A 25,391-nucleotide genomic window follows, 5' to 3' on the forward strand; every position below is an offset into this window, starting at 1 on the left:
CTTTATTAAATTTTTGTTTGACTTTATTTATTTGCATTTGCACTTTAAAGGTGAGATAAGATCTGACATGATTTATCTTAGTGCCATTTTTTTACTTCACAAAAAACTCCCATTTTAACAGGACCATGTAGACTTTTTTAATATCCACCCTAAATTTTAGGAAGATTTCAGTTAAAAAGGTGGTCTTAAAAATGTATTTTTTGTAATAGAAATAAGGGTAATAAACTTAATTAGGTAAATAATAAAACTTTATTTGTTCATTATCTTTGGAAAATGTTACAATTCAGTAATGCAAATAGTTAAGGATTAATCCAAAATTAAAATTTTCTATACAAGTTGATCACTATATACATATTTAGACAAAACTATTGAACACTAAGGTAAAGTATTTTGGAATACATGAATTATTATGTTTTCTTTGGGCTGTATTCTGCACCTTATTGAAAATTGTGATTACATATAAAAAGATATAAAATATTAGAAGTACACTATTCTAGGTGAGAATCACCTGGATAGGTTCTTGGGCACATGCACACAGATGCTGTGCCCTTCCAGCAAAATCATGACGTGATCAATCATGCAATATTTGAAGTAAATACTACTTTCATGGTATTAATGGTATCACTTTCTTTTCTAACCAGTTAGTGAGGGTCTCATCCGCCGTCGTGCTGAGCACAACAACTGTGAGATCTTTTCTCTGGAGGAGATTTCACTACATCAGCAGGACATTGAACGGATAGAGTACATTGACAAGTGGTGCCGAGACTTGAAAATCCTCTATTTGCAAAACAACCTAATTTCCAAGATAGGTATAGAGGCACAGTATGCTTTTTATTTGGCTTTGGTGTTGTGATGACCATTGTGTCACACCTGAACACATTTTCATTTTCATTGAGAAAGTAATTTGTTCTAAGAATTGTTATACCGAATTAGTTTATATATGTTTTGTAGAAAATGTTGGCAGACTGAAGAAGTTGGAGTATCTGAATCTGGCACTGAATAACATTGAACTGATTGAAAATTTGGAAGGTATTCCACCTTTTCACTCTTCTTTATATAACTTCATTTTGTTTTTCAATCAACTATGATTACTGAAATGACACAGATTCAACTTTTTTTTTTGTTCAATGTGTATGTGAATATACATGTCTATGACACATGTGTAGGTTGTGAATGTCTTCAGAAGCTTGACCTGACTGTGAACTTTGTTGGTCGATTGAGCAGCGTGGAGTCTCTGAAACAGAATATGCACCTCCGGGAGCTCTTTCTTGTGGGGAATCCCTGCAATGAGTTCAAGGGTTACCGGCAGTATGTGCTGGCCTGCTTGCCTCAACTTCAGGTACTGTACACTGCACAATCAGGCAGAGAAACAGGGTTTCATTCTAATTTCTCTTCCAGCAGAGTTTAGTTCTAAGATAAATCTAACCTGATCTACTTAACAGAGATACCTTCAGATTCCCCTGATTAGCTATGTCAGTAATATCTCATTAAGCCTTTGTTGCTTTTCACTCACAACTCTCTTCCTTTGACAGAAGACTAGTTAAAGAGCAGATTTTCTAACAAGAACACACTTGCGTTTGACAGCTAGAATTATGTAACAATTGATTCCTGTCAACTATGTACAGAACCATTTTAACTTACTTTGCTAGCTGGCAGAATCATCTGAACTAATAAAGTATTGGCTGTTACAAAACAACATTGGGACACAGGACAGGAAATGAATAAATATCAGCGCATAAATCACTTTTTTTTGTATGCCAGTACATGGTGATCTTTTATGATTAACAGTGGTTAGATGGCACAGCGATAGGGCGAGCAGAACGGATACAGGCACTGCAAAACTTTGATGACTTGAAGAAGTGTGTCATAGAACAAGAGGCTGAATATGTGGAAAGGAGAGAGAAACAGAAGAGGGTGGGGCTAGCAGAAATCTCAAGCATCAACCCACAGGATTTAGATCACAAGCATCTCCAGAGAAACTAGTGAGTATGAAGAATTACACAACATATAAAGTTGAAAACCTCAGGCTTTGTATGTGTGCATGCATATGTGTTCACAGATGCATTGTGCTTTCAGCCAGTTTTCTATCTATCCACATAAATATGACCTAAAACAACATCAGATTTTCACACAGGCCCTCAAATTTGACAAAGAACCCAATTAGACAAATGAGCCTATAATATTACACTTAGTTAAATAAACCAGAGCTCTAACTCGCACCTGCTTTTTATCCTATTGATCCCATTGAAAACATGTCGCTCTAATTTTACTTTCATTTCAAGTAACTGCTAATGCTAGCGGTTCACATACTTTTGCCACTCACGGATATTATATATTGCCTCATTTTCCTCAATAAACAATCTCAATGAATAATATTAACTATTAAAAATAGGGTTCTATCAGAGTCTGATCTTCACAACATATGTTTGTGGAGTGCATCATGGCACAAACAAAGGAGATTTCTGAGGACCTCAGAAGAAGAGTTGTTGATGCTCATCAGGCTGATCAGCTCATCAGCTCTTTGTGATAAACAACTGGCTTCCTCTGTATGAGTGTCCTGCATCACTTGGTATAATCTCTCTTTAATAATTGTAAAATTTGGGTAGGATATGTAGAGAAATTCGCAGCCATGGCAGGCAGAGCCCCGCACACAGAGGTGATTTGAGGGGAATTAGTGCAGTTTTAATTACAATATTCACCAATTCAAAATAGAAGGGTGGTGTGGAGGAGAGGAGTGAAGGGAGTAAAGGATGTGTCGATGGCGGTCTGGAGATCCCTCTTCCCAGCTTAGAATAGTCACGAGAAGAATCTTCTGGAAAAGTTCATAAAAGAGACAAAGAGTTAACCATTTCTTAAGAGGAGACTGCTCAACTTGATGCTCTAGGCAGGCCCTTTTATACTCTTCTGCTGCCTCCTGGATGGTAGAGAGCCACCGCTATAATCAGCGATCACCAGCCGTGTGTAATTTGGACCACCCTGCCTTTCAGCTATGCTCTGATACCATCCAAAACCCTACGGGTGCTCAGTGGCATCATAAGGGTGACAACTCACGCTCATCTTTTGAACTCAGGGCTATTGGGTGAATGCAAAGAGGTGGCCAAGCTCACTGAAGGTCAGCAAGTGGAAGCACTGATGGTGTTATTCAGGGGTAACCTGTTGCAATATCGCTGTCCTCAGGTCTGGGTACTCCAGCAGGTTCACCACGAAAAGTTGTTGGGAATTGAACTGGGCTTCCCACAACAGGATTGGCAGCAAGTGGACCTCTGAGAAAGAGAAAGTGGAGTTTTTGGATGTCTTCACTAATCCAAAGGCCATGTTTGGCACAACTGTAATGGCAATGCATCAGCAGTGCAACCTGGGCAAGGAGGAAGCGGCATTCAAGGTTTGTCTCCCCAGAAAACCATCAGCTCAATTTCAGGCCCCCTGGGAAAGGAGGACAGTCTGATTATCAGCCTTCTCACCCTCCACTACAGCACATGGGAAACATTGCCCCACAACCGAAGCCTGGTTTTGTTCGGCTGAAACATAGCTGCAGCAGCGAAACACCAGCCAGCAAACCCTCAGGGTAGTAAGAAGAGGCAGGTGATCTGAGACGTCGCCTTGGCAATGGCGTTTTGTGATAGCACTCAGGTTTTTTCTGTCTCAAACCTTTGGAACGACACCCCTGTCCCTCCAGCAGGGAAAAGGAGAAGGGTGAGAAATGTAAGAATAGTTAATGTGGATGGTTCAGTGTCCAGTGTTGGTGTTTTTTCAGCTACTAGGCTTCAGCAGAGGCAGTGGTTCCCCTGGGGTTACTATAAATGAGGGATTTCAGCACTGGGCAGTGTCACAAGGCATTTGACCCAGGAGCCTTCTCAGCTGCAGAGTACTTGTCTTGCCAGAATGCATGAGTGCTCTCCGTCATTGGAGAAATGTCGTTTCTCAAAACAGGATGCCCACTGGGTCCTATTTTATTGAGGAAAGTGGTGACAACAGATGTATCTCTCACAGACTGGGGAGCAGTGTTTGAGGACAGATCAGTGAGCGGAGTTTGGACTCCTGCACTGAGAAAGAAGCACATCAATTGGTTGGAGAATGCATGTTCCGGGAATAAGGAACAGGGGAGCGGACTTACTATCCAGAGGGAATCCTCTACATGGGGAATGGAAATTTCACATTCAACTTCACACATTTGTGCCTACAGTAAGTGGTCAGTCTGGCTCAGATCAAGTAGTGGATCTGCTGGCTTTTCATCTGCCACCTTTTTTATCCCCAGAGAAAGCGCGGCTACTCTGCTTGTGCCAGGGTCATATGTATGTACAGAGAACCCGAGCACTTCAGGCGAGTAATCAGCTTTTTATCTCTTGGGATGATTCTTACAAAGAAAAATCTCTCGTCAACATCTTTCTTACAGGGTGGTAGAGGAAATTTACATTACAATACCGTGTATCTGCAGCCCCCAGGAGGTCTACAAGCTCACTCCCACAAGTGTATGGCTATGTCTTGATTGCTATTTAAGGGCATTTCTATCCAGGAAATATGTGCTGTGGCTAGCTGTTCTTCCCCACAAATTTTTTTTTTAAAGTAAAAAAAAAGTAAGCAGAGCTAAGGTACATTAAACACTCATGTATGCTGGTTTCACTTTGTAAAGGGGTGGATTTACATAACATATTGATATGTTTCATATATAAATATAGTAGCAGCAAAAATGCAGTTAGTGAAAACAGAAATGTGCAAAAATTACAAGGGCAGTGGGTACGAGTGGTGTGTGTGTGGGTGTGGGTGTCAGTATTAGAGAGACCCGGAAGATTGTCTCAGCTGTCCACACTATCTGCTGCAGGGTCTTGAGCTCTGAGATGGTGCAATTTCCAAACCAGGCAGTGATGCAGCTGCTAAGGATGTCAGCTCAATTGCACACTCAATTGCAAAAAGGGGACATAGCAAATACTAAGAAATTCTGAAAGATTCTACTTTTCACAAGTTGTTGCTGATAATATCAATTGTAATGAAAATGAAAATAATGCCAAACAGAAGTGTTTTCACTAGTGGTCTCAGACTTTTGGACCCCACTGTATGTTATAGGCATCTGATTCATTCACTGTCTAGCAGCAGTGAGTTAGATGCAGAACACTCCAGTGGACAGAAATTAAATCGAATAATTTCAACCATAAGTGAAGGGATTTACTTAGCATGAATACAAGCACTTAAAGAGAAAGAGTGACTAAATAGATGGACCAACTGACCAGGATCACACAATGCCAGTGCAGTAATATTCGGGGCTCTAGGTTTGAAAGGGCTGAATGACCAAAATGGAAAAATGTCTGAGTATGAATGAAAGAGGTGTGAAAGTCTATGCCTAGAACAGCAGTTTATATTTGTGGCATATATGCCTAGAACAGCAGTTTATATTTGTGGCATAATTGCTTGTTTGTTTTAGCTCTCAGATAACCAAGGAGAACATGAACCAAGACCCAAATCTTGAGTGTCATCGAAATCAGAATTCAAACTCAGAGAATGAGGAGAATTTTTGGGAAGAGCCATGTGCCTTCACTCCAGAGTCAAGACTGGATGCACATCGTCATCTAGAAGAGAAGAGGAGAGCAAAAGAGAGAGTGAGGTACACTGTCAGGGAGACGGAAATAGGACCAGAAAAAAAGGGTGGAGGAAGCAAGAAGTGTGTTGAGGGAGGAAAAACATGCACATTTAACAAGAATAGGCCTTAACCAGAGCTCCTCTGGCTTCTAGTTCGTTTTTCACCTATATTTGAAAAACAGCTAGAATGGAATGATGACATTGAAAGTGACTGCCTCATCATTTGTGTTTGCAGTGATGTTACGACAGACTATAGTATGTTAAGTTAAATGCTTCAATTAACGTTGGTCCTTTATTTGATTTGCTGTTTGGTTAATGAAGACTGATCCTCTCCCCCCTACGATTGAAAATCGTAGGTCTGTGTTTGTTTTTGATCATTGCTTATGTTATGTCTAAGCAGTTAGACACAATCATCATGTTTCTGCCAGTCATTTGTAGGTATCAAAAACTTAAATACCAGTGAAAACTTTAGTACCAGTGACCAATGTACATGTACATAAGGAGAGATTTCATGTGTACTGAAGTGCATAGAAAAAAACTGTCTTCTGATTTTACCATTCATCAATGAGTTAAGATATAGGAGGAAGTCAAATAAGGGCAATATTTAATTAAGAGCAATTAGAAAATTAAGGTCTTGATGACCTTACATTCTATAGAGGGAGGAGTAATTACAGTTACAGTCCTCTCCAAAAGTATTGGAACAGCAAGGCCAATTCTATTGTTTTTGCTAAACATTGAACACATTTGGGTTTGAGATCAGAAGATGAATGAGACACAATAGATTAAAATTTCAGCTTTCATTTCCTCATATTTACATCTAGTTGTGTTAAACAACTTAGAACATTACACATTTTGTTTGAACCCACTCATTTGTTCAAGTGATCAGAAATATTGGAACATGTGACTGATAGGTGTTTCTTGCTGCCTGGCATGTCCTGTTAAATTGATTGTTTAAAGAATTAATAGCTCTGAATGTCTACTCTTGGTCTGAGACCTATGCAGCCTGTAAGGACTGCATTTGTTGTTAAAAAGGATAAACCAACTTGAAGTCAGAGAGCTGTCCTATGGGAGAAAAGCAAGCTGAAGCTAAATTTAAAGCTGAGAAAAGAGGGAAAATCCATCAGAGCCATTGCACAAGCATTGGGCATAGCCAGTACAACAATTTAAAATGTTCTGAAAAAGAAAGAAACCACTAGTATACTAACAAACCGACATGGAACAGGTCGATCAAGGAAAACAACAGCAGTTGATGACACAAACATTGTGAGAGCTGTGAAGAAAAACCCCCAAACCACAATTTTGTGAGTGAGTGACATCATCAACAACCTTCACAGGGCAGGGGTGAAGGTATCATAATCCACATTTCGAAGAAGGCTTCAAGTGCAGAAATGTAGATGCCATACCACAAGATGAGCCTTAAGAATCAGAATGCCAGATTGGAATTCACAAAGAAATACAGAGGTGAGCCACAAAGTTCTGGAACCAAAATGAACCTCTTCAAAAGTGATTGGAAAGCCAAAGCATGGACAAAGAATGGATCTGCTCATGATCCAAAACATAGAAGCTCATCAGTCAAGCATAGAGGCAGTTGTGTCATGGCTTGGGCTTGCATGGCTGCTTCTGGTATGGGCTCGCTAATCTGTACTGATGATGTAACTCATGATGGTAACAGAATGAATTAGAAGTCTACAGAAACAATTTGTCTTTCAATTTACAGAGAAATACATCCAATTTAATTGGGAGGAGCTTCATCATACAACAAGACAATAAAACAAAAAGCACTGCCAACACAACAAAGAACTGAATCACAGGGAAAATTGTAAGGTTTTAGACTGGCCAAGTCAATCGCCAGACCTTAACCTACTTGAGCATGCATTTCAGCTCCTGAAGAGGAGACAATAGAATTGGCCTTGCTGTTCCAATACTTTCAGAGGGGACTGTATGTGTTGCTGCCCCAACACTTCCTCTCTCTCTCTCACATACACACACACACACACACACACACACACACACACACACACACACACACACACACAAATGCCTTTCTATTTACTCTACAGGATATGCTTACTGCATACTGGTACTCTGGAACTCTGGAACATAGTGCACTTGTGGCCATTAGAACACCATTGAAGATTAATCCATTCAAGTGACAGCCTACATCAAGACATACAGTCACCGTCCACTTTATTTGGAACACCTGTACACTTTCACATTCATGCAGTTATCTAATCAGCCAATCTTGTGGTAGCAGTACAATGCAGATACAGGTCAAGCGCTTCACATCAAATATCAGAATGATGAAAAAATGTGATCTCTGGGACTTTGATTGTGACATAGCTGTTGGTACCAGATGGGCTGGTTTGAGTATTTCAGAAACTGCTGATCTCCTTGGATTTTCACACACAACAGTCTGTAGAGTTTATAGAGAATGGTATGAAAAAAGAAAAAAAAAAAACACTATGTGATGGACAGTTCTTTGGGGGGAATGCCTTGTTGATAAGAGAGGTCAGAGGTAAATGGCCAGTTTGGTTCGAGCTGCCAGGAGGGATATAGTAACTGAACTAATCACTCTTTACAACCAGGCACGCAGAAAAGGATCACAGCATGCACAAAAACTTAAAACTTGAGGTGGCTGGGCCACAACAGCAGAAGACCACATTGGATTCCATTTCTGTCCCTTCAAGAACAAGAATCTGAGGCTATCATGGGCACAGACTGTCATGGACAGTGTAAGATTAGAGAAAAATCACCTGTTTTTTTCCCCCAGTCTTTAGCTGTCCAGTTTGCATGAGTCTGTGCCCATGATAGCCTCAGATTCTTGTTCTTGCCCGACAGGAGTGCAACCTGATGTGGTCTTTTGCTGTTGTGGCCCATCCACCTCAAGGTTTGATGTGTTGTGCCTTCTGAGATCCTTTTCTGCTCATCATGGTTGTAAAAAGTGCGTATTTTACTTACTATAGACTTCCTGTCAACTCAAACCAGTCTGGTCATTCTGCTCCAATCTCAATCATCAACAAGGTTTTTCAGCATGCAGACCCTCCACTCTTGGGATGTTTTTGTTTTTCACCATTCTGTGTAAACTCTAGAGACTGCTGTGTGTGAAAATCCCAGGAGATCAGTAGGTTCTGAAACACTCTAACCAGCCTATCTGGCACCAACAGCCATGCCATGGTGAAAGTCACAGTGGTCAAATTTTTTCCCCCAATTCTGATGTTTGATATGAACATTAACTGAAGCTTTTACCTGTATCTGCATGATTTTACGCATTGTGCTGCTGCCACATGATTGAAAAACTGGATAACTGCATACATGATCAGGTGTATAGGTGTTCCAATTAAAAGTGACTGCTGAGTGTATGTTTGAGCACATGGTTACAGTATGTGTTGCAGATTGTGGATATGTTACACACATACTGTAGATATCTTCACTTACATGCAAACTCTCACTCAGTCTTCTCCTGCTATGTTGTGTAGAGAACCAAAGAGGAAGGATAAACCTCCCAGAACTCTGATCACGTCTGAGGGAAGAGTGCTGAACGTGAATGAGCCAAAGTATGTCTACTAGCACAGACACCTACACCCATGGTACACATTCCAGCACTTACGTATTGTGCGCTCCATTAATGTCCCTTCAGGTTGGACTTTACTCTAAGTGAAAATGAAGAAAAGAACTGTGTGCTTCTGGATCTGCATGTATACAGGTACACACACACACACACACACACACACACACACACACACACACACACACACAAAACAGTTATTTAAATATCCTACACATTAGAAGCTTCTTGTCCAGGAATGTATAACATTCAATCTGTACTGTTTGTTTGCAGGCATTTAGACACCTCCTTGCTAGATGTGGATGTTCAGACTACATATGTGAGGGTGACTGTCAAAGGAAAGGTGCGATATTGTTTGTCTTGCAGACACACACACACACACACACACACACACACAATTACTTACTTGTGCATTTCCATACTCACACACACAAAATTATGTCTGTCTGTCTATTTCTATTTAAATCTGCTCATTCCTGAACATTTAAAAAAAAATAATTTGTGTGTGTACTGTAGATGTGTTTAAATCACTTTTACAGTGACAGGTGAGAGTTCAAGGTCTTTTGAATCTCTCTCTCTCTCTCTCTCTCTCTCTCTCTCTCTCTCTCTCTCTCTCTCACACACACACACACACACACACCCACACCTGATCAATAAACATGGGGGCTGTACTTCCAAGAAATCTGTAGTTAATAGTGCTAGACCTGAACAGATGATCTAGCATCAAGCCTCTGACCTATGGATGAACTCATACAAAAGAGAAAAAAAAGTCTATATATATTTTTACCTCATGTTGTCTTAGAGAGTTCGACTTTGACACAGTTGTCTGTGTCATTAGGGAATATTCTACAGAATCCCCAAATTGACATGCCATGAACATGCTATATGATGAATCAAAATGTAATTGTATAGGAAAAAATTATTATAGAATGAATTAAAATGCTTTTAATTATTTTTTAAATTTTGGCCATTTATCATTTACTGTTGCTTTTTATATTCAGCTTCTCACTTTTCGTATTTTAAAGAATCCAGCACATGTTTAGACATTTATTGATTTCCTATTTTACTCATGCAACATTTTCTAATATCCTCACCACTTATGAGATAATGAGAGGGGTTTGTCCAAAACTAGTGTTAATAACTGCTTAGTAATTTCCTAGTATTAAAACATAGCCCTAGACTTCATCTACAGTTGTGAATCTATTTTGGTTCAGACGGATTTTGGCTTGTGCTGTGGCTCTGTAGTTTGCCACAATCGAAACAAAAGTACTTTAATGCCTTGGCTTATTAATGTGGTATTACTAGGCAGCAATAATAATAATAATGCACTCTAATACCTCAGTAATGCACATGCTTTCCGGCTGTTTTCAGTGAATCAGGGCAATTGTGTCAGCTCACCACAAAGAGCTGACATTTTTTGGTTCCTTGTCTTTTTTCCCCAAAACTTGGACAGAGTCATTGAACTCTGCAGCCCACCGACTGCTTTAATTATTAGTTTTTTTTAAAGTTCCCCTCCCCATTTTTACCTCCTCAATACATTATATACTGTATACATAATAACAAGTACCAATGCATCTGGAACATTGCACTGCCTCAGACACACAAGTGAGATTAAAAAGACATGCCTCACCATTCTTACTCAATAGTCTGTTAATGGCTTTTGTTGTTTTGGAGATTCCTTAGTATCCTAACGTATCAATTTAAGTCATCTTGATGAAATGCCCAAACAAAATATTAACAGAACAGTGAATCCACAACAGCAGATAAAAGCCTAAAGTCAGGGAGCCCATATCAAATGTATATCCTCAGCTTTGTTGGCTACTTTGTTAATTTCTTCATATCTCCCACCTTGTTGTGACAGTGTCTGTTGTTAAATGATCTATGCAAATGAAATTTAATTAAATTGGTCACTAGTTTATTTCTATTGTTGGTTTTAAAAATGTTTTAATTACAACAGATGTGTGTGTGTGTGTGTGTGTGTGTGTGTGTGTGTGTGATTTGTGAGAGTTTTTACAGGTGTTCCAGTTGGTTTTGCCTGCTGAGGTTAAACCAGACAGCAGTACAGCACAAAGATCTCAAACTACTGGCCACCTGCTTATCACCATGCTCAAGGTACTTGAATGAACATTGTTATATGATGACAACAACAAGAACAACAACAAAAACCCACAACAGATTTCAATATGTAGTCATTTTTCCCCAAAAGGTAATCCAACATTCAGAAACCAGGTGGGAAAAATAAGTACACCCTTCCTGTGTCCACAAACATAGTAACTAGCAGCCAGGTGTTACTAATGAAATGCACAAGATTAGTCAATCATCAAGTAGTGTGACTACCTATATTCAAGAAGAACCTTTGGCAGTTTGGTATTATGGAGCACTCAAGTGTGTGTCTACATCATGCCAAAAAGAAAAGACATCATTCATGACCTCAGAGAAGTAACTGATGCTGCTCATCAATCTGGAAGGGTTATAAGGACATCTCCAGACAATGTGGGATTGTTTACAAATAGAGAGCCTTCAAGACAGTCTTCCTAAGAATGGGTGTCCCAGCAAATTCAGTCCAAGGACAGACCGTTTAATGCTCAGAGATGTAAAGAAATATCCAAGAGCTACATCATTTGATCTAAATGCCTCTGTAAGCACATCAAATGTTCATGTTCATTTAAAAAAAAAAAAAAGACAACTATAACAAATAGAACAAATATGACTTTCATTGAAGAGCAGCTAGGAAAGAGCCCCTTCTCTCTAAAAAGAATATGGCAGCATGACTTAGGTTTGTGAAAAGGCATCTGAACAAACCACAAAAGTTATGGAACAATATACTTTGGACTGATGAGACAAAGGTGCAGACTAAGTTGAGACTAAGGTGCAGATTTTTGGTTATAATGCACAGCACCATGTTTGGCAAAAACCAAACACAGTGTATCACAACAAACAACTCATACCAACTGTCAAGCTTGGTGTTGGAGGGGTGATGATTTGGACTTGTTTTGCAGCCACAGGACCAGGGAAACTTGCAGCCATTGGGACAATGATGAACTCCATTTTATACCAGAATATTCTTGAGGCAAATGTGAGGCCATCTGTCCAGCTGCTTAAGCTGGGCTGAAATAGGGTTATGCAACAGGACAATGATCCTAAGCACACCAGCAAATCAACATCTGATTGGCTAAAGAAGAAAGAATTCAGGGTGTTTGAATGGCCAAGTCAAAGTCAGGACATCATCCCCACTGAGTTGCTGTGGCGGGAACTTAATAGCACTGTACCAGCGCCATATCAAACCGCAGCACTTGCCTGGTTTTCCCCTAAAGCTAAGCAGGATTGAACTTGGCCAGTACCTGGATAGGAAACCTCTTGACAGGGACACTATACTGTAAAAACAGCATAATCTTTTGGATGAGACGGTAAACCAAGTCCCTTAATCTCTGTGGTCATTAAAAATCTCAGGACAGTTCTCGTAAAGAGTAGGGGTATATTCACCATTTCACTGGTGAAATTCCCCATTGACCCTTATCTATCATGGGCCCCTAATAATCTCCATCCCTGAATTGACTACATGACATTAATTAATTATTAAGTGCACATTAATGAACTGAAACAATGTTGTAAAGAAAAGTGGACCAAAATCTCTCCAAAATGATGTGAGAATCATTTACTTCAAGTAATTGTTACTAAAGGTGGTTCTATATGAATTAAAGGGTGTACTTCTTTTTTCTTCTAATCTTTCCCACCTGATTTATGAATGTTGGTTTTTAAGTGTGTACACCCTTTTATAATTGGGGATGTGGCTATGTGAGCCAATCACATTCAATTTCATGTTAAAAATTATTTACCATACAGCTGCCACCAATGAAATTATTCTGATTAACCCCAAATAAAGACCAGGTGTTTCTGTAGGATCTTCTTGGTTTCATCTTACTGCTGAAGCCATGGTCTGTAAAGAGCTGACATACCCTGTACAGGGTCTCACTGTCAAAAGGAATCAATCAGGAGAGTAGTACAAAAACATTTCCAAAACATTACATGTACCATGGAACACCATAAAGGCCATAAATTTTACAAAAGAAAAAGACAAAAACTTACCAGGAAGGCTAAAAGACTTACGACAACGTTAAAGGAGCTGCAGGAATATCTGACAAGTGCTGATTACTCTCTGTATGTGACCACAATCTCTCGTATTTTTCACATGTCTGGGCTGTGGAGTAGGGTGGCTAGATCCCTTTTTCACAAAAAACATCCAAGCTCAACTAAATAACTCAAAACCATGTGGCAAAATGGTATAATAATTCCAAAAGATTCCAAAAGGTATAATAATTCAATAATTCCAAAAATTGTGTTCTGCACAAAAAAGCACATCACAAAAAGAACACTATATCCATTGTCCATCATGTTTTAGGGCAGCCTTTCTTCAGCCAGAACTGTGGCTTTTATCAAGGTGGAGTGAATTATGAATTGCTACATGAATAGCTACAAATACCAGCTGATTTTAGTGCAAAACATTCAGGTGTCTGCTACTAAGCTGAAAATGAAAAGAAATTTCATCTTTCAGCATGACAATGGTCCAAAGCATACATCCAAATCAACAAAGGAATGGCTTAACCAAAATTAGATCATTTGACCAGACCTGAATACAACTTAAAATCTGTGGGGTGACCTGAAGTGGGCAGTGCACATCACAATTTGACTGATCAAGAATGTGGGACAAGAGTGGGAAAATATTGCCAAGTCAAGATGTGCCATGTTGTGATATACTCTTACCCAAAAAGACTGAGTGGTGTAATAAAATCAAAATGTGCTTCAACAAAGTATTAGTTTAGGGATGTGCACACATATGCAACAAGGTTATTGTAAGATTTTTATTTTTCTTTTTTTCCCCTATAAAAGTTTCTGATATGATATATAACTTGTTTCACAAGACTGAGAGAAAAACAAGAAGAAGAAGAGGAAGAATATGTGCCTAAACATTTTGGGCTAGTTTAGAGTTTTTTTGTGTGGTAGATTTTAAGTTATAGTTGGGATGGGAATTTTGCAGAAACCTGTCAACGCACTGTAGATAAAAACCCTTATGTTGGCACAATGTTCTATTCATCCTGCAAGATCTCATTGGACACAGAAGCTTTCTTCTTCTCAGAAGCTTTCTGCCAAACATGGAATATAAATTGTTCAAACCCAAATGATGTATTTGTTTTAGGTTATATCCCTACAGTCATTACAAATTCTGGATATGTGTTGTGTTTCTTTAGGTGCATGGAGAAGTAAAAGTAAAAAAAGCAACTCATAAACTGACCAGTGGTAGCTACTTAGGAAATGGGACTTCAGAGACCTCAAAGGAAAAGGGCAGGTAATTTCTCAGGTGCTAGCTTTTAACCTATAAGTTTATATTTAATTGTATATACATGTATAAAGGTGTATTATGTAAGGTGTGACTGCTGAAGGGCTCTAATAATATAGCTAACCCAAAATGAGGTGGTGAATCAATGCGTATTATTTATGTTGAAATTTCTGTATCATGCCCAATGTTCATGCGATAGGCTCTGGATACACCATTATAGGTTAAAGTGGTTTCTGTATATGAATGATTTAATTAATTAAATAAAAATAATAATAAATAAGAAAAATTGAGTAAATAAAATGGGGAAAAAATGTAGGGAGTCCAAAACTAAAAAGCTGCAGAGTGGTAGCTGGAAAACAAAAAAAAAGCTAAATCCATAGGCTGAGTAGAGAAAAAATTGTCTGTAATAATAATAATCCATCCATCCATCTTCTATACCACTTATCCTTCTTCAGGGTCATGGGGAAACCTGGAGCCTGTCCCAGGGAGCATCGGGCACAAGGCGGGGTACACCCTGGACAGGGTGCTAATCCATTACAGGGCACAGTCACACGCACATTCATACACTACGGACACTTTGGACATGTCAATCAGCCTACGATGCATGTCTTTGGACTGGGGGAGGAAACCCCCGCAGCACGGGGAGAACATGCAACCTCCGCACACACATGGCCACTGTGGGAATCGAACGGCCGACCCTGGAGGTGTGAGGCGAACGTGCTAACCACTAAGCCACCGTGCGAATAATAATAAAATAATAATAATAATAATAATAATAATAATAATAATAATAATAATTATTATTATTATTATTATTATTATTATTATTATTATTACTACTACTACTACTACTACTACTACTACTACTACTACTAATAATAATAATAATAATAATAATTATTATTATTATTATTTTATTATTATTACTACTACGTAAACTATAATGTAATGTGTACAGACTAAAGTTTGATTGCAAATAGATTTGATACCAAAAAATTGCTAAGGGAGGATGCACCCCTTGCCTGGCATGAATCATTATGCATGTTACATTGTAGTCCCTTTTTTAATATTCAGTTTCATTGCCAGATGTGCAAATGTGGCGTTTACCCTTACAATCCTGTGTAATCCTATTAAATTATTAGAAATAGCAGCCAAGCAAGCAATCGCTCTGTTTATATAGTGGACGAACATATTGGAAGGCTATATATAAAAAAGTATTTGCCCCAGTCCTGAGTTCTTATGTGTGTATCTCATACTAAATAGTTTTAGTTCTTCAAACAAAATACAACATAAAACAAAGGCAACAGTATTGTCTGTATTGTAAACAGACAATACAGTTATTATTATTTTTTATTGAAGCAAAAAATGTTATCCAACACCTGTCACCAATGTGAAAAAGTAATTGCCCCCTTAAACTTAAAATCTGGTTGTGCCACCTTTAGCAACAATAACTAAACCAAGATAATGATAACTGGTTGTAACTAGTTTCAACTTACGGACCGAAGACTGGACATTCTTCTTTAAGATTTTGTGGTAGGGAGCAGAATTCATGTTTTCCTCAATTATTGCAAGGTCCAGACATTCTCCTTTAGGATTTTCTGGTGGAGAACAGAATTGATGTTTCCCTCAGTTATTGTAATTGCCCAGGCCTTGAAGCAGCAAAGCATCCCCACACCATCCCACTTCCACCACCATGCTTGACCGTAGGTATAATGTTCTTTTTCTGTTTGGTTCATGCCACATATAAAGGGACCCCTGTCTTCTAAACAGTTCCACTTTCGACTCATCAGTCCATAGAATATTCTCCCAAAAGGTCTGAGGATCATCAAGGTGTGTTTTGCCCACTGTCTTTCTGAAAGTGGAGTCATGAACAGTGACTTTTATTAATGCAAGAGAGGCCTGTAAGTCCTTTGATGCTGTCCTTTGGTCTTTTGTGACTTCCAGGATGAGTCGTTGCTGTGCTCTTGGATGAATTTTGGAAGGTTAGACACTTCTGGGAAGCTTCACTACGGTTTTGAGTTCTTCCATTTGGAGATAATAGCTCTCGCTGTGGTTCTTTGGCATCCCAGAGCCTTTGAAATAGCTTTGTAACCCTTCCAAGTCTGATGTATTGCAGTCACCTTCTTCCTCATCGTTTCTGGAATTTCTTTCAATTTTGGCATAGTGTGTTACTGGGTAAGACCTTTTTAACCAACTTCATGCTCTTGAAAAGTTCTATTTAAGTGTTGATTTGATTGAACAGGGTTTGCAGTAATCAGGCCTGGTTGTATATAATCCAGCTGAACCCCATTATGAATGCAGTTTCAAGTAACTATGGGGGCACATACATTTTCACACAGGCCCAGTTGGTATTGGATAACGTCTTTGCTTCAATTAGTAACATTATCATTTAAAAACTGTATTTTGTGTTTATTCAGGTTGCCATTGTTTTATCTTAGATTTAGTTGTACTTTCTGAAACAATTTATTGTTTTTATTTATAAATATTTTATTATTTTTTTTAATAAATTTGTTATTTGTTAACAGTTTATGAGTCATACTGGGTTAGGGCTTTGACTAGCCAAGGGGAGCACTGGGAGGCAGCAGGGTGTTGAGTAATAAGAATGACTCAGGGAAGAAACTGTTGTGCAGTCTGGTGATGGTGGCATGGATGCTCCTGTAACTTCTACCAGATGGCAGGAGGGTAAAGAGTCTTGCATGGACTCTTTACCCTCCTGCCATCTGGCAGTGGTGGGAGGGGTCGACCACAATGATAGCGGCTTTGCTGATGCAGTGGTTATTTTACAAAGGGTTGATGGTGGGTAGACCCCAATGATTTTTTCAGCTGCTCTCAAAATCTGCTGTAGGTTAAGAAGCTCACTATCATCATTCTGTAGAAGGTGATGAAGATAGGAGGGGGGACGTTGGCTCTCCATAAAAAAATAGTGAGCTTCCATTTAAACAAAACAATACAGAACAAAAAAAACAGACTATGGAACCAAACAGAAGAGTAATTGTGTATGTGTGTGGAGAGAGAGAGAGAGAGAGAGAGAGAGAGAGTGTGAGTGAGTGGGAGAGAGCGCGCAAATGGAAGATTGGTTCAGGAAGTAAAGTAAGGTCTAACAGCAGATATAATTTAATTCCTGTTCATTTATTTCAAAGGCCAACAGCCAGAGAGACACCATGCCTACTGTAGATAAGAGATGCCATTAAAGAGCGACAGAGAGAAAGTGAAGGAGCAAAGCTGAAAAATATAGATGGATGAGAGAACACAACAATTTTAATGTTACCGCCTAATTTTACAATCAAGAGTTGTTAACATAAAAACTTTCTCCAAGTAAAACATCATGTGCTTTTGCCTCAGCAGCTTTTACTTAAAAGCTTTGATGTATGCTACGAAAATAAATAAGTTTTATTCTTCCATTTGTTGGTAATTGTATAATATGGGCTCTACTTTTGTGCCAGGGCAAAAGTAATTTGCTGGTTAACATTAGCATGTTGTTAGTTTGGCTGGGCACAAGCCAGTCTTTCCTGTTGCTATGTCTTGTAGGTAGTGTGTTATATAAAAGGTGGTGTAAACCCATTTGGTTTAAAAAATTTTAATTTGTAAGCACCACTGAACATGGTCTGAACATGTCTAGCCCCACCAGACCATGCTTGTTTTTGGTCACTGTTCTTAGTGGTGGTGCTGTGTAGTATATGCAGAACTGTTTTTCTTAAATCTTGCCATCACTCACTCCTGAAGGAATTCTGAAGCCGAGAGAGAATCTTGGCTTGTCCTGCGGACACTCTTGGCCGATTCCACCTGCCTGAATGAACAAATTAGTAATTTAGACTATAGTGACAGAAACAGAGATAAAACATTTACCGAAGATAAAGGGCTGAAAGCAGTAAACGCATTGCGCTGCATCCAGTACTCTCCTGTGTTAATCAGTGTAGCCTTTCTTCATCCTGCAAGCTTCATATCAACCAACCACTCCCGTAACTTTTATAGTGGATCTAGCAGGTCATGTGGGATTCCAGTGCCTCTAGTGCTGTCAACGCTGGTTTTATTCTGTTTTTTGGTACAGTGATACCTTCTGAGATTTGGCATTGCAGATAATATTTTAAAGATCTCTCTCTCTTTCTCTTTTCTGCTTTCTACAGGGTGATTTCTGGTTGTCAGAGATTAGAAGTTGACCCCAGCAAAAGCTTTGCTGTACAATTGGCCAACATTGTCCCTAAAGAAATCCACACTTCTCATGGTCCCCTGCAGCTCTCCTGGCCTTGTCGATCCCAAGAGAAGCCTGTCACGAAAGACTTTGTCGATGACCCCGAAGTGCCCCCTCTCATGTGAGAAACACAAAGAAAGGAAGAATTTGAGAGAATGCATTTAACTGTGTATAAACAGTACTTGATAGCAGTTATAAATTCCAGGTTTGGACACTCCAGGCACTGAATGTTTGTTTTTAATTTCGCTAATCAATTCACCAAGACTCATTAAACAGTTCAGAAGCAGAGTTGTGTGAACAGTGAAAATCATGAGATTTGTTGCATCAGGTATGCTTGAGACAACACATGTTTTGCATATTTGTGCTGTTGTGAGGGATTCTATTCAGGGGGTTGAATAATTTTGAAACTGGAGAAATAATTATAAGTTTCATTTTCAGTTGAATTTGGGGAAACCACTTGAAGCATTTGTTCTGTTGAACTATTTAATTGCTTTTATTTGATTTGTTCATTGCAAACAGCTGAAAGTCTGTAAAGTTTGACAATAAACTTGATTTGCAATGGGGGTTGAATAACCTTGATTGCAACTGTACACATAATTCTGACTTTATACTTAAGCATATTAAGATTCACTGTCTTACAATTTGATATAACCACTATGTCATGCTGAAATTTATATTTTGGGCTGTGAATACACTCAATAAATCTATGGATTGCCAAGTGGGGCCAATATTAAATACATAAATACAATGACTATTAATTACCTAAGTGTATAGTCCCTTTAAAGACCACAGAAAGGACTTTATATACAATATATGTGGGTGGCGACATCTTCATCTTTCATTCACTCTAGGATCAGAACAGGTGTGAGTTGCACATGTATAGTATAGTGATAGAATGGAATTCCATTTGTTCACCAAATTGAAATCCCATAGCATTTTGTTATCTCAAAGATGCACACCAGAATTGGGTTTTCCTTTTGTAGTGCATTCACACCAGTGGGAAGAAGTCACCAGAACTTTTATTTGTTCACACCATAAAATGCAGATTGGAATTGGACCAAGAAGATCCAGTTGCTCTGCGTTAGGTTTACACTGGGAGAATGTCGAAGTGGATTTCAGGTCTTTTCCTGTACTTTTTCTGGGCCAGTGAGTTAAGGGTCAGATGAATAAAATATGACAATGTCACTCAGCAGTCAGCCAATCTGAATTATGTACACTCCTCTGTCCCATTCCCATTGCTGTGGAATGAAAATCAGATCTGAACTGAGGTGGTTGTTTTTTTTATCTATTTTTTTTATATGTATATTTTACTTTGTCCCTCATGATTTCTGAATGCCATCCAAACTTCCCACTCATCTCAGACAATTTTACTTGCCCTTCCCTGAGACATTTTGTGTAACCCTCAATACACAGTGGAATCTGTGCTCTCTGCTCTGCCTAGGCCCTGTTGTGCCTAGCTAAACTCCCCATTCTCTGCACACATACAGTACATACACACCCAGTTCCAGTCAGTAACACTCAGATGTTTGTGATGAGACATATGTACAGACTATTGTGGATAAAAAATGTCATAAAATAAACATGAGGGAGACCTAGCATCCAGTAAAGGGGAGAAGACGAAAAGACGGGCACCAAGACACACAGAAGCGGTGTGAGGCAGATATTGACTGATATTGAATATTGAATTGGAGTCACACTTTAAAGATCTTAGATCTTTAAGAGTAATACACTATGGTTTATTAGTAAAAAAGGCAAAAAGAAGTATACGAACTGAGGAGTGCTAACACACACACACACACACACACACTCGTGCAGTCAAGGGTGGGCAAGTAGACATAACACACACACACACACTCTCTCTCTCTCTCTCTCTCACACACACATACTAATATAACTTTATAAGAATACTAAAAAGGAATATTAAGATATTATAAGGGTAATATCTTTATAATAATAATATATATACTCTATAAAAAACAGAATAATAGGATATGTAGGACAGTATAAGGGTAATATAATGATATTATGAAGTAGGAAGTACAGTAAACCGTTTTTTAAGCAGTATAACTATATATAAAATAGAAATATAGAGCAAATATGAAAATAAATTATAAAATAGAAACTAGAAATGCAGGCTTGCAAGTAAGGCCTTAATGTTAAGAGAGAATTATGAGGAGCCATTTATAAGGGTGGCTGAGTCAAGACCAAGGTCACTCTAGATTGTTTTGTCTCTCCACTTTTTGATTCTACGGGTAATTCAAATCCCTTGGTTTTGATTCTCTGGGTTATTCGAAATCCCTGGTTTTGATTCCATGTGTAATTTGAAATCCCCTGGTTTTGATTCTATGTGTAAGTGGAACAGCCCTTTTCTTGAACATAAGAGTAAGGTAGATGAGCTCTTTTTTAACCCTATTGGTAGTAATATCATAGTCTTCTTTAAACCTATGGGTTAGTTACTGTGTAAATACAGTATAAATACTGGAGCTTAAGCTCAGGGTATGAGATCACTTCTGAGAATTCTCATCGGTGTGGATCTCGTGTGGTGAAGCACCTGAAAGACGGTCCTATATTATGTTTGTTTGAGGCAGCTGACATTGTTGCCGTGAATCCAGTTAACGTTATGCTCCATGTAATGTTTGCAATAACCAGTTATTTGTTAACGACGCTAACGCATTGCAATGTTATGAACTACCTCTTAATGGGCCACCATGCATCGCCGTTCAGCCCGTGTCCTGTCAGCTAAATGTAGCCTAATGTCACTAATAATTATTCAAATGTTCATGCTTTTAATAAATCTTTTTGGCCTGCCACCATGTCAGTGAATTTAAACTAATGCTTGCATTCAGAGTATAAGGTGTGTGTGTGTGTGTTTGTGAGTGTGTGTGTGTGTCACATAGACGCACACACACTTGCACAGATGCACGTGCACCTCCGCTGTAGCCTCCACTCATTGTCAGACAGTGTTTGATAACTAAAATCTCTTTCTCTCTTTTTTGGTATCGAGTATCGTGTACTTTTGGTGGTATCAGTACCGACTACTAGATTTTTGGTATCGTGACATCCCTAGTAGAGACCAGTCAACCTTTTCTGTGTGAGTAAAACCAGAGCTGTGTGTGTGCGTGTGCGCATGTTTGTTTGTGTACATGGTGACCTCATCCAGCCTTGTGTTAGAACCGTACCCACTTTGAGCACAATGAGATATTCCTACAACAGAGACTGCACACTCTCTCTCTCTGTTAGTGTGTTTGCTAGAATACCCCATCTACTTTGACGTATGAGATATGAAACAAACATGTTTCAAATATTGATAAAATCTTCTCTCACTCTCACTCACACTCTCACACTGCTGCAGTCAGTCAGTCTGTGAGAGTAAAAGACTAGTACCTATAGACATATACAGGACTAGAGGAGGATGGAACTAGAGAGTGAAGGATAGAATAAAGAACACAAACAGCACAATAATATACACATCGTTTAAAATAATACAGTTGCAATCAAAATTATTTAACCCCCATTGCAAATCAAGTTTATTGTCAAAATGTACAGACTTTACAGACAGTGCTTTCCCCAAATTCAACTGAAAATGTAACTTATAATGATTTCTCCAGTTTCAAAGTTATTCAACCCCCTGAATAGAATCCCTCACAACAGCACAAATTTGCTAAACAGGTGTTGTCTCAAGCACACCTGATGCAACTAATCAAGGGCTTCATTAGTTGCACCAGGTGTGCTTGAGCTGAAACACATGAAATACCTGAACTGACTAGGGGTAGAAAATGTATTAAATAACCTGGACGAGGCAGAAAAAGGAAGCTACCAATGACTGCAAGCAGATTTCTGAGAAGGCAGTTTGTGAAAAACCCTCGAGTGACTGCAAAAGACTAGCAGAAAGACTTGGCGGCAACAGGCACTGAGGTTTCAGTGAGCACAGTAAGGCGCATACTAAATGCAGAAGGTTTCCATGCCAGAACTCCAAGACATACACCACTACTGATCCAAAAGCACAAGAAAAGTCGACTCAAGATCATATAAATAAACCTCAGGAATCTGTTCTGTGGAGCAGTGAAACAAAATTGGAACTTTTTGCCACTATGGATCAGTGGTGTGACTGGAGAAAGAAGAATGAAGAAAGAACACTCTTTCCACAGTCAACCATGGTGGTGGCTAGGTGATGCTCTGGGGCTGATTTGTATCCTCAGGCACTGGAACCCTGCAGCGTGTGGAAGGCAAGATGGACATTTATGCTGATTCAGGAGTTGGGCATTGTGTGGCCTGTTGATTCAACCAATCTCAATCTCTCTCTCTCTCTCTTTCTCTCTCTCTCTCTCTCTCTCTCTCTCTCTCTCTCTCTCTCTCTCTCTCACTGAATTTACAGCATTCGCTAGACCATTGAAAAACACACAGAATGCCGAACTTCCCTTACCATCTGCAGAAATTAGCTTTCATGGCCATCAGGACTGAATGATGTGCACAAACAGTGCATGCTCAATGTGGTGTGCGATCAAGCTATAAAAAGAAAGAAACACACTCCTGCATTAATATAGCTACGTGTGGTGAAATGCAGGAAATAAAGGAAGAAATTGGGAAAAAATTATGGAATTAAATGACACACAAAAAACACAAAGAAAAAACATTTAGCGAAATGAAAAAAGAGAAAAAGTAAACAGACAAACAAGCAAATGAATAAATCTATATAGGTGATTTGAATGAATGAACAAATAAATGTATTAAAAGTAAATAGATGATAAAAGTAGAACAAAATTTTGAACTGAATAAATAGAATAGGATATGTTTCTTGTCATCCTAAGATTACACGGAAATTAGGTTTTCATCTCCTGTCATTATATGAGTGGTACATATCTAGAAAAAAAAGAATACTGTACATAATTGAAGAAATGAGCAATATCCCGTTGCCTGTGCGAGTAATTGAGACAGCGTATAGGTTATTAGTGCAAATCATACAAATGTGGCACTGCAGTCACATGAATAATAGTGCATTGAATCAGAATAGCAGAATTTCTACTGACAATGACAGAGACCAATCTGCTGCTGCCATGTAAAGTGTCAGGGTATGTTATCGTGCAAAGTTGCAGTAGCAGATATGTAAATGAATTATGTATGTGTCACTGTCAGAGCATGGTAACAGAAACTCGTTATAATCATAAATAAATGATGGTCTTAATGCAATAATACAGACTTTAAATGTGGAAAAGCTCACAGTACGTGGTATTGCCAGGCAGCTTCCAATTCAAATACTAACCAGGCCTGACCCTGCTTAGCTTCCGAAATGGATGAGATCGGGTGTTCTCAGGGTGGTATAGCCATAAGCAAGAGACAAGCTGCACTACAGCGTATTTATATTATAGGCTGTATCCCAAGGCGTTCTGGATCCACTCACTTCCTAATTTGCAGTTTTACGGAGAGTAAAAGCTCTGTGTCCTAACTGTAATAAACCTCTCTCTATGTATATTTTTCTAAAGAGGTTTAACCAGATTTTTGTAGAACAGAGGGTACATCACACCACCAGGACTTTATAGAAAAATATCACTTTTTTAACAGTTTTATTAAAAAAAAAAAAATCACTATTAAAACATTCAAGAAAGTTCAACAAACATTCACTCTGGATGCCCTCACTAGGCTAAACAGCAATACACAAATTAAACTCTAACTCTGCACTACACTGCACTCTGGTGGCTATTCCCCGACCCACATGGCAGAATAGAAATCGTGATCAAACACTGATCAGTGTGCAAAAATCTGCACTTCCCCAATCCAGTGTACACGGAGTAAGCATGTTCATAGAAACTTTAAAACTCACAACTACAACATACACACTCACACAACACATAACAGAAAATTTTAATATAAAACAATATAAGAAACTACCATGTAAACAGCAATATTTAATTACCTTAATCCGATTAAGGTCATATTCGAAGTAAACACAAATTGAATTAAGACATGAGGAGTACTCCTGTTTTAGTCGCATTATCAACGAATATTACAGACATGTAAACATCTTAATCACATTATTAACGTGGTGTGAGAGTTTACACTGCATAATACGACTAAAACAGGAGTACTGCACATGTCTTAATTCAATTTGTGTTTACTTAGAGTATGACCTTAATCGGATTAAGGTAATTAAAAATTGCTGTTTACATGGTAGTTTCTTAATCAGAGTATTGTCTTAATCGGGTTAATATTGGATTATTGTTGTCCATGTAAACACACTGACTGACTGCCTTCCATACAGACAGCAATTCCCTATCACTTCAAAAAATTCTAATTCTAATTCTAAATTCTTGATGATTCCTACCAGTCAGTGGTAAGGCTGCATTGGTCTTTCGCTCTGCACAATAGAGGACAAACCGCCTGCGTGTCAACACGGACTTCTGGGTGAAACTTTTCCACAGACGTCCTCCATTTTTGCTTGTTGTCCAGAAAAGCTGAAAAGACTCGTGCAGCCCAGCCAGGAAACGCCAAATTGTTGTGGAAATTAGACAACACTCACAGACTCGTCCTCTGAAGGTAAAAAGGGTTATTACGGAAAGATGGTTAATACAGGATAGAATAAAGCAGGATAGAATAATGAGAGCACTATGTAGCGCTTGTGCTGAACCACTACTATATATATGAAACGCAGAAATTTTGACAGGGCGTACCCAAACTTTTAAATATAATTATACTACAGCGCTTTTATCTAAGACTTTTGTTTGCACTTGTAGTGA

The 25,391-nt window shown here is 38.7% G+C and overlaps 1 protein-coding gene and 1 long non-coding RNA gene across 6 annotated transcripts in view; both read left to right on the forward strand.

Annotated features, from left to right (window-relative positions):
• The window catches only part of dnaaf11 (dynein axonemal assembly factor 11), a 30,373-nt gene extending 10,978 nt beyond the window's left edge, over positions 1–19,395 (forward strand). Inside the window, exons 2-13 of one of the 2 annotated variants that reach the window (XR_008393081.1) lie at positions 642–809; positions 952–1,029; positions 1,167–1,339; positions 1,789–1,982; positions 5,417–5,596; positions 9,048–9,125; positions 9,209–9,274; positions 9,410–9,479; positions 11,153–11,248; positions 14,383–14,480; positions 16,416–16,646; positions 18,596–18,733. Coding sequence is in view for 1 of the 2 variants with exons in the window: in XM_053673755.1 (XP_053529730.1) it covers positions 642–809; positions 952–1,029; positions 1,167–1,339; positions 1,789–1,982; positions 5,417–5,596; positions 9,048–9,125; positions 9,209–9,274; positions 9,410–9,479; positions 11,153–11,248; positions 14,383–14,480; positions 18,596–18,785 (1,391 nt within the window). In the remaining variant the exon portion in view is untranslated. Of the gene's footprint in view, positions 1–641; positions 810–951; positions 1,030–1,166; positions 1,340–1,788; positions 1,983–5,416; positions 5,597–9,047; positions 9,126–9,208; positions 9,275–9,409; positions 9,480–11,152; positions 11,249–14,382; positions 14,481–16,415; positions 16,647–18,595 lie in introns of both variants that reach the window. The other variant, XM_053673755.1, reaches the window with a different exon arrangement.
• A 5,596-nt stretch (positions 19,396–24,991) lies between these two features.
• Positions 24,992–25,391, forward strand: part of LOC108280201 (uncharacterized) — a 37,963-nt gene continuing 37,563 nt past the window's right edge. For all 4 annotated transcript variants that reach the window (XR_006984245.2, XR_008393092.1, XR_008393093.1 and 1 more), the window contains exon 1: positions 24,992–25,191. This is a non-coding gene — a long non-coding RNA (uncharacterized LOC108280201). The remainder of the gene's footprint in view (positions 25,192–25,391) is intronic.

This window comes from Ictalurus punctatus, chromosome 20 (genome assembly GCF_001660625.3).
Source record: "Ictalurus punctatus breed USDA103 chromosome 20, Coco_2.0, whole genome shotgun sequence".
In the NCBI taxonomy this organism is placed as follows: Eukaryota; Metazoa; Chordata; class Actinopteri; order Siluriformes; family Ictaluridae; genus Ictalurus; species Ictalurus punctatus.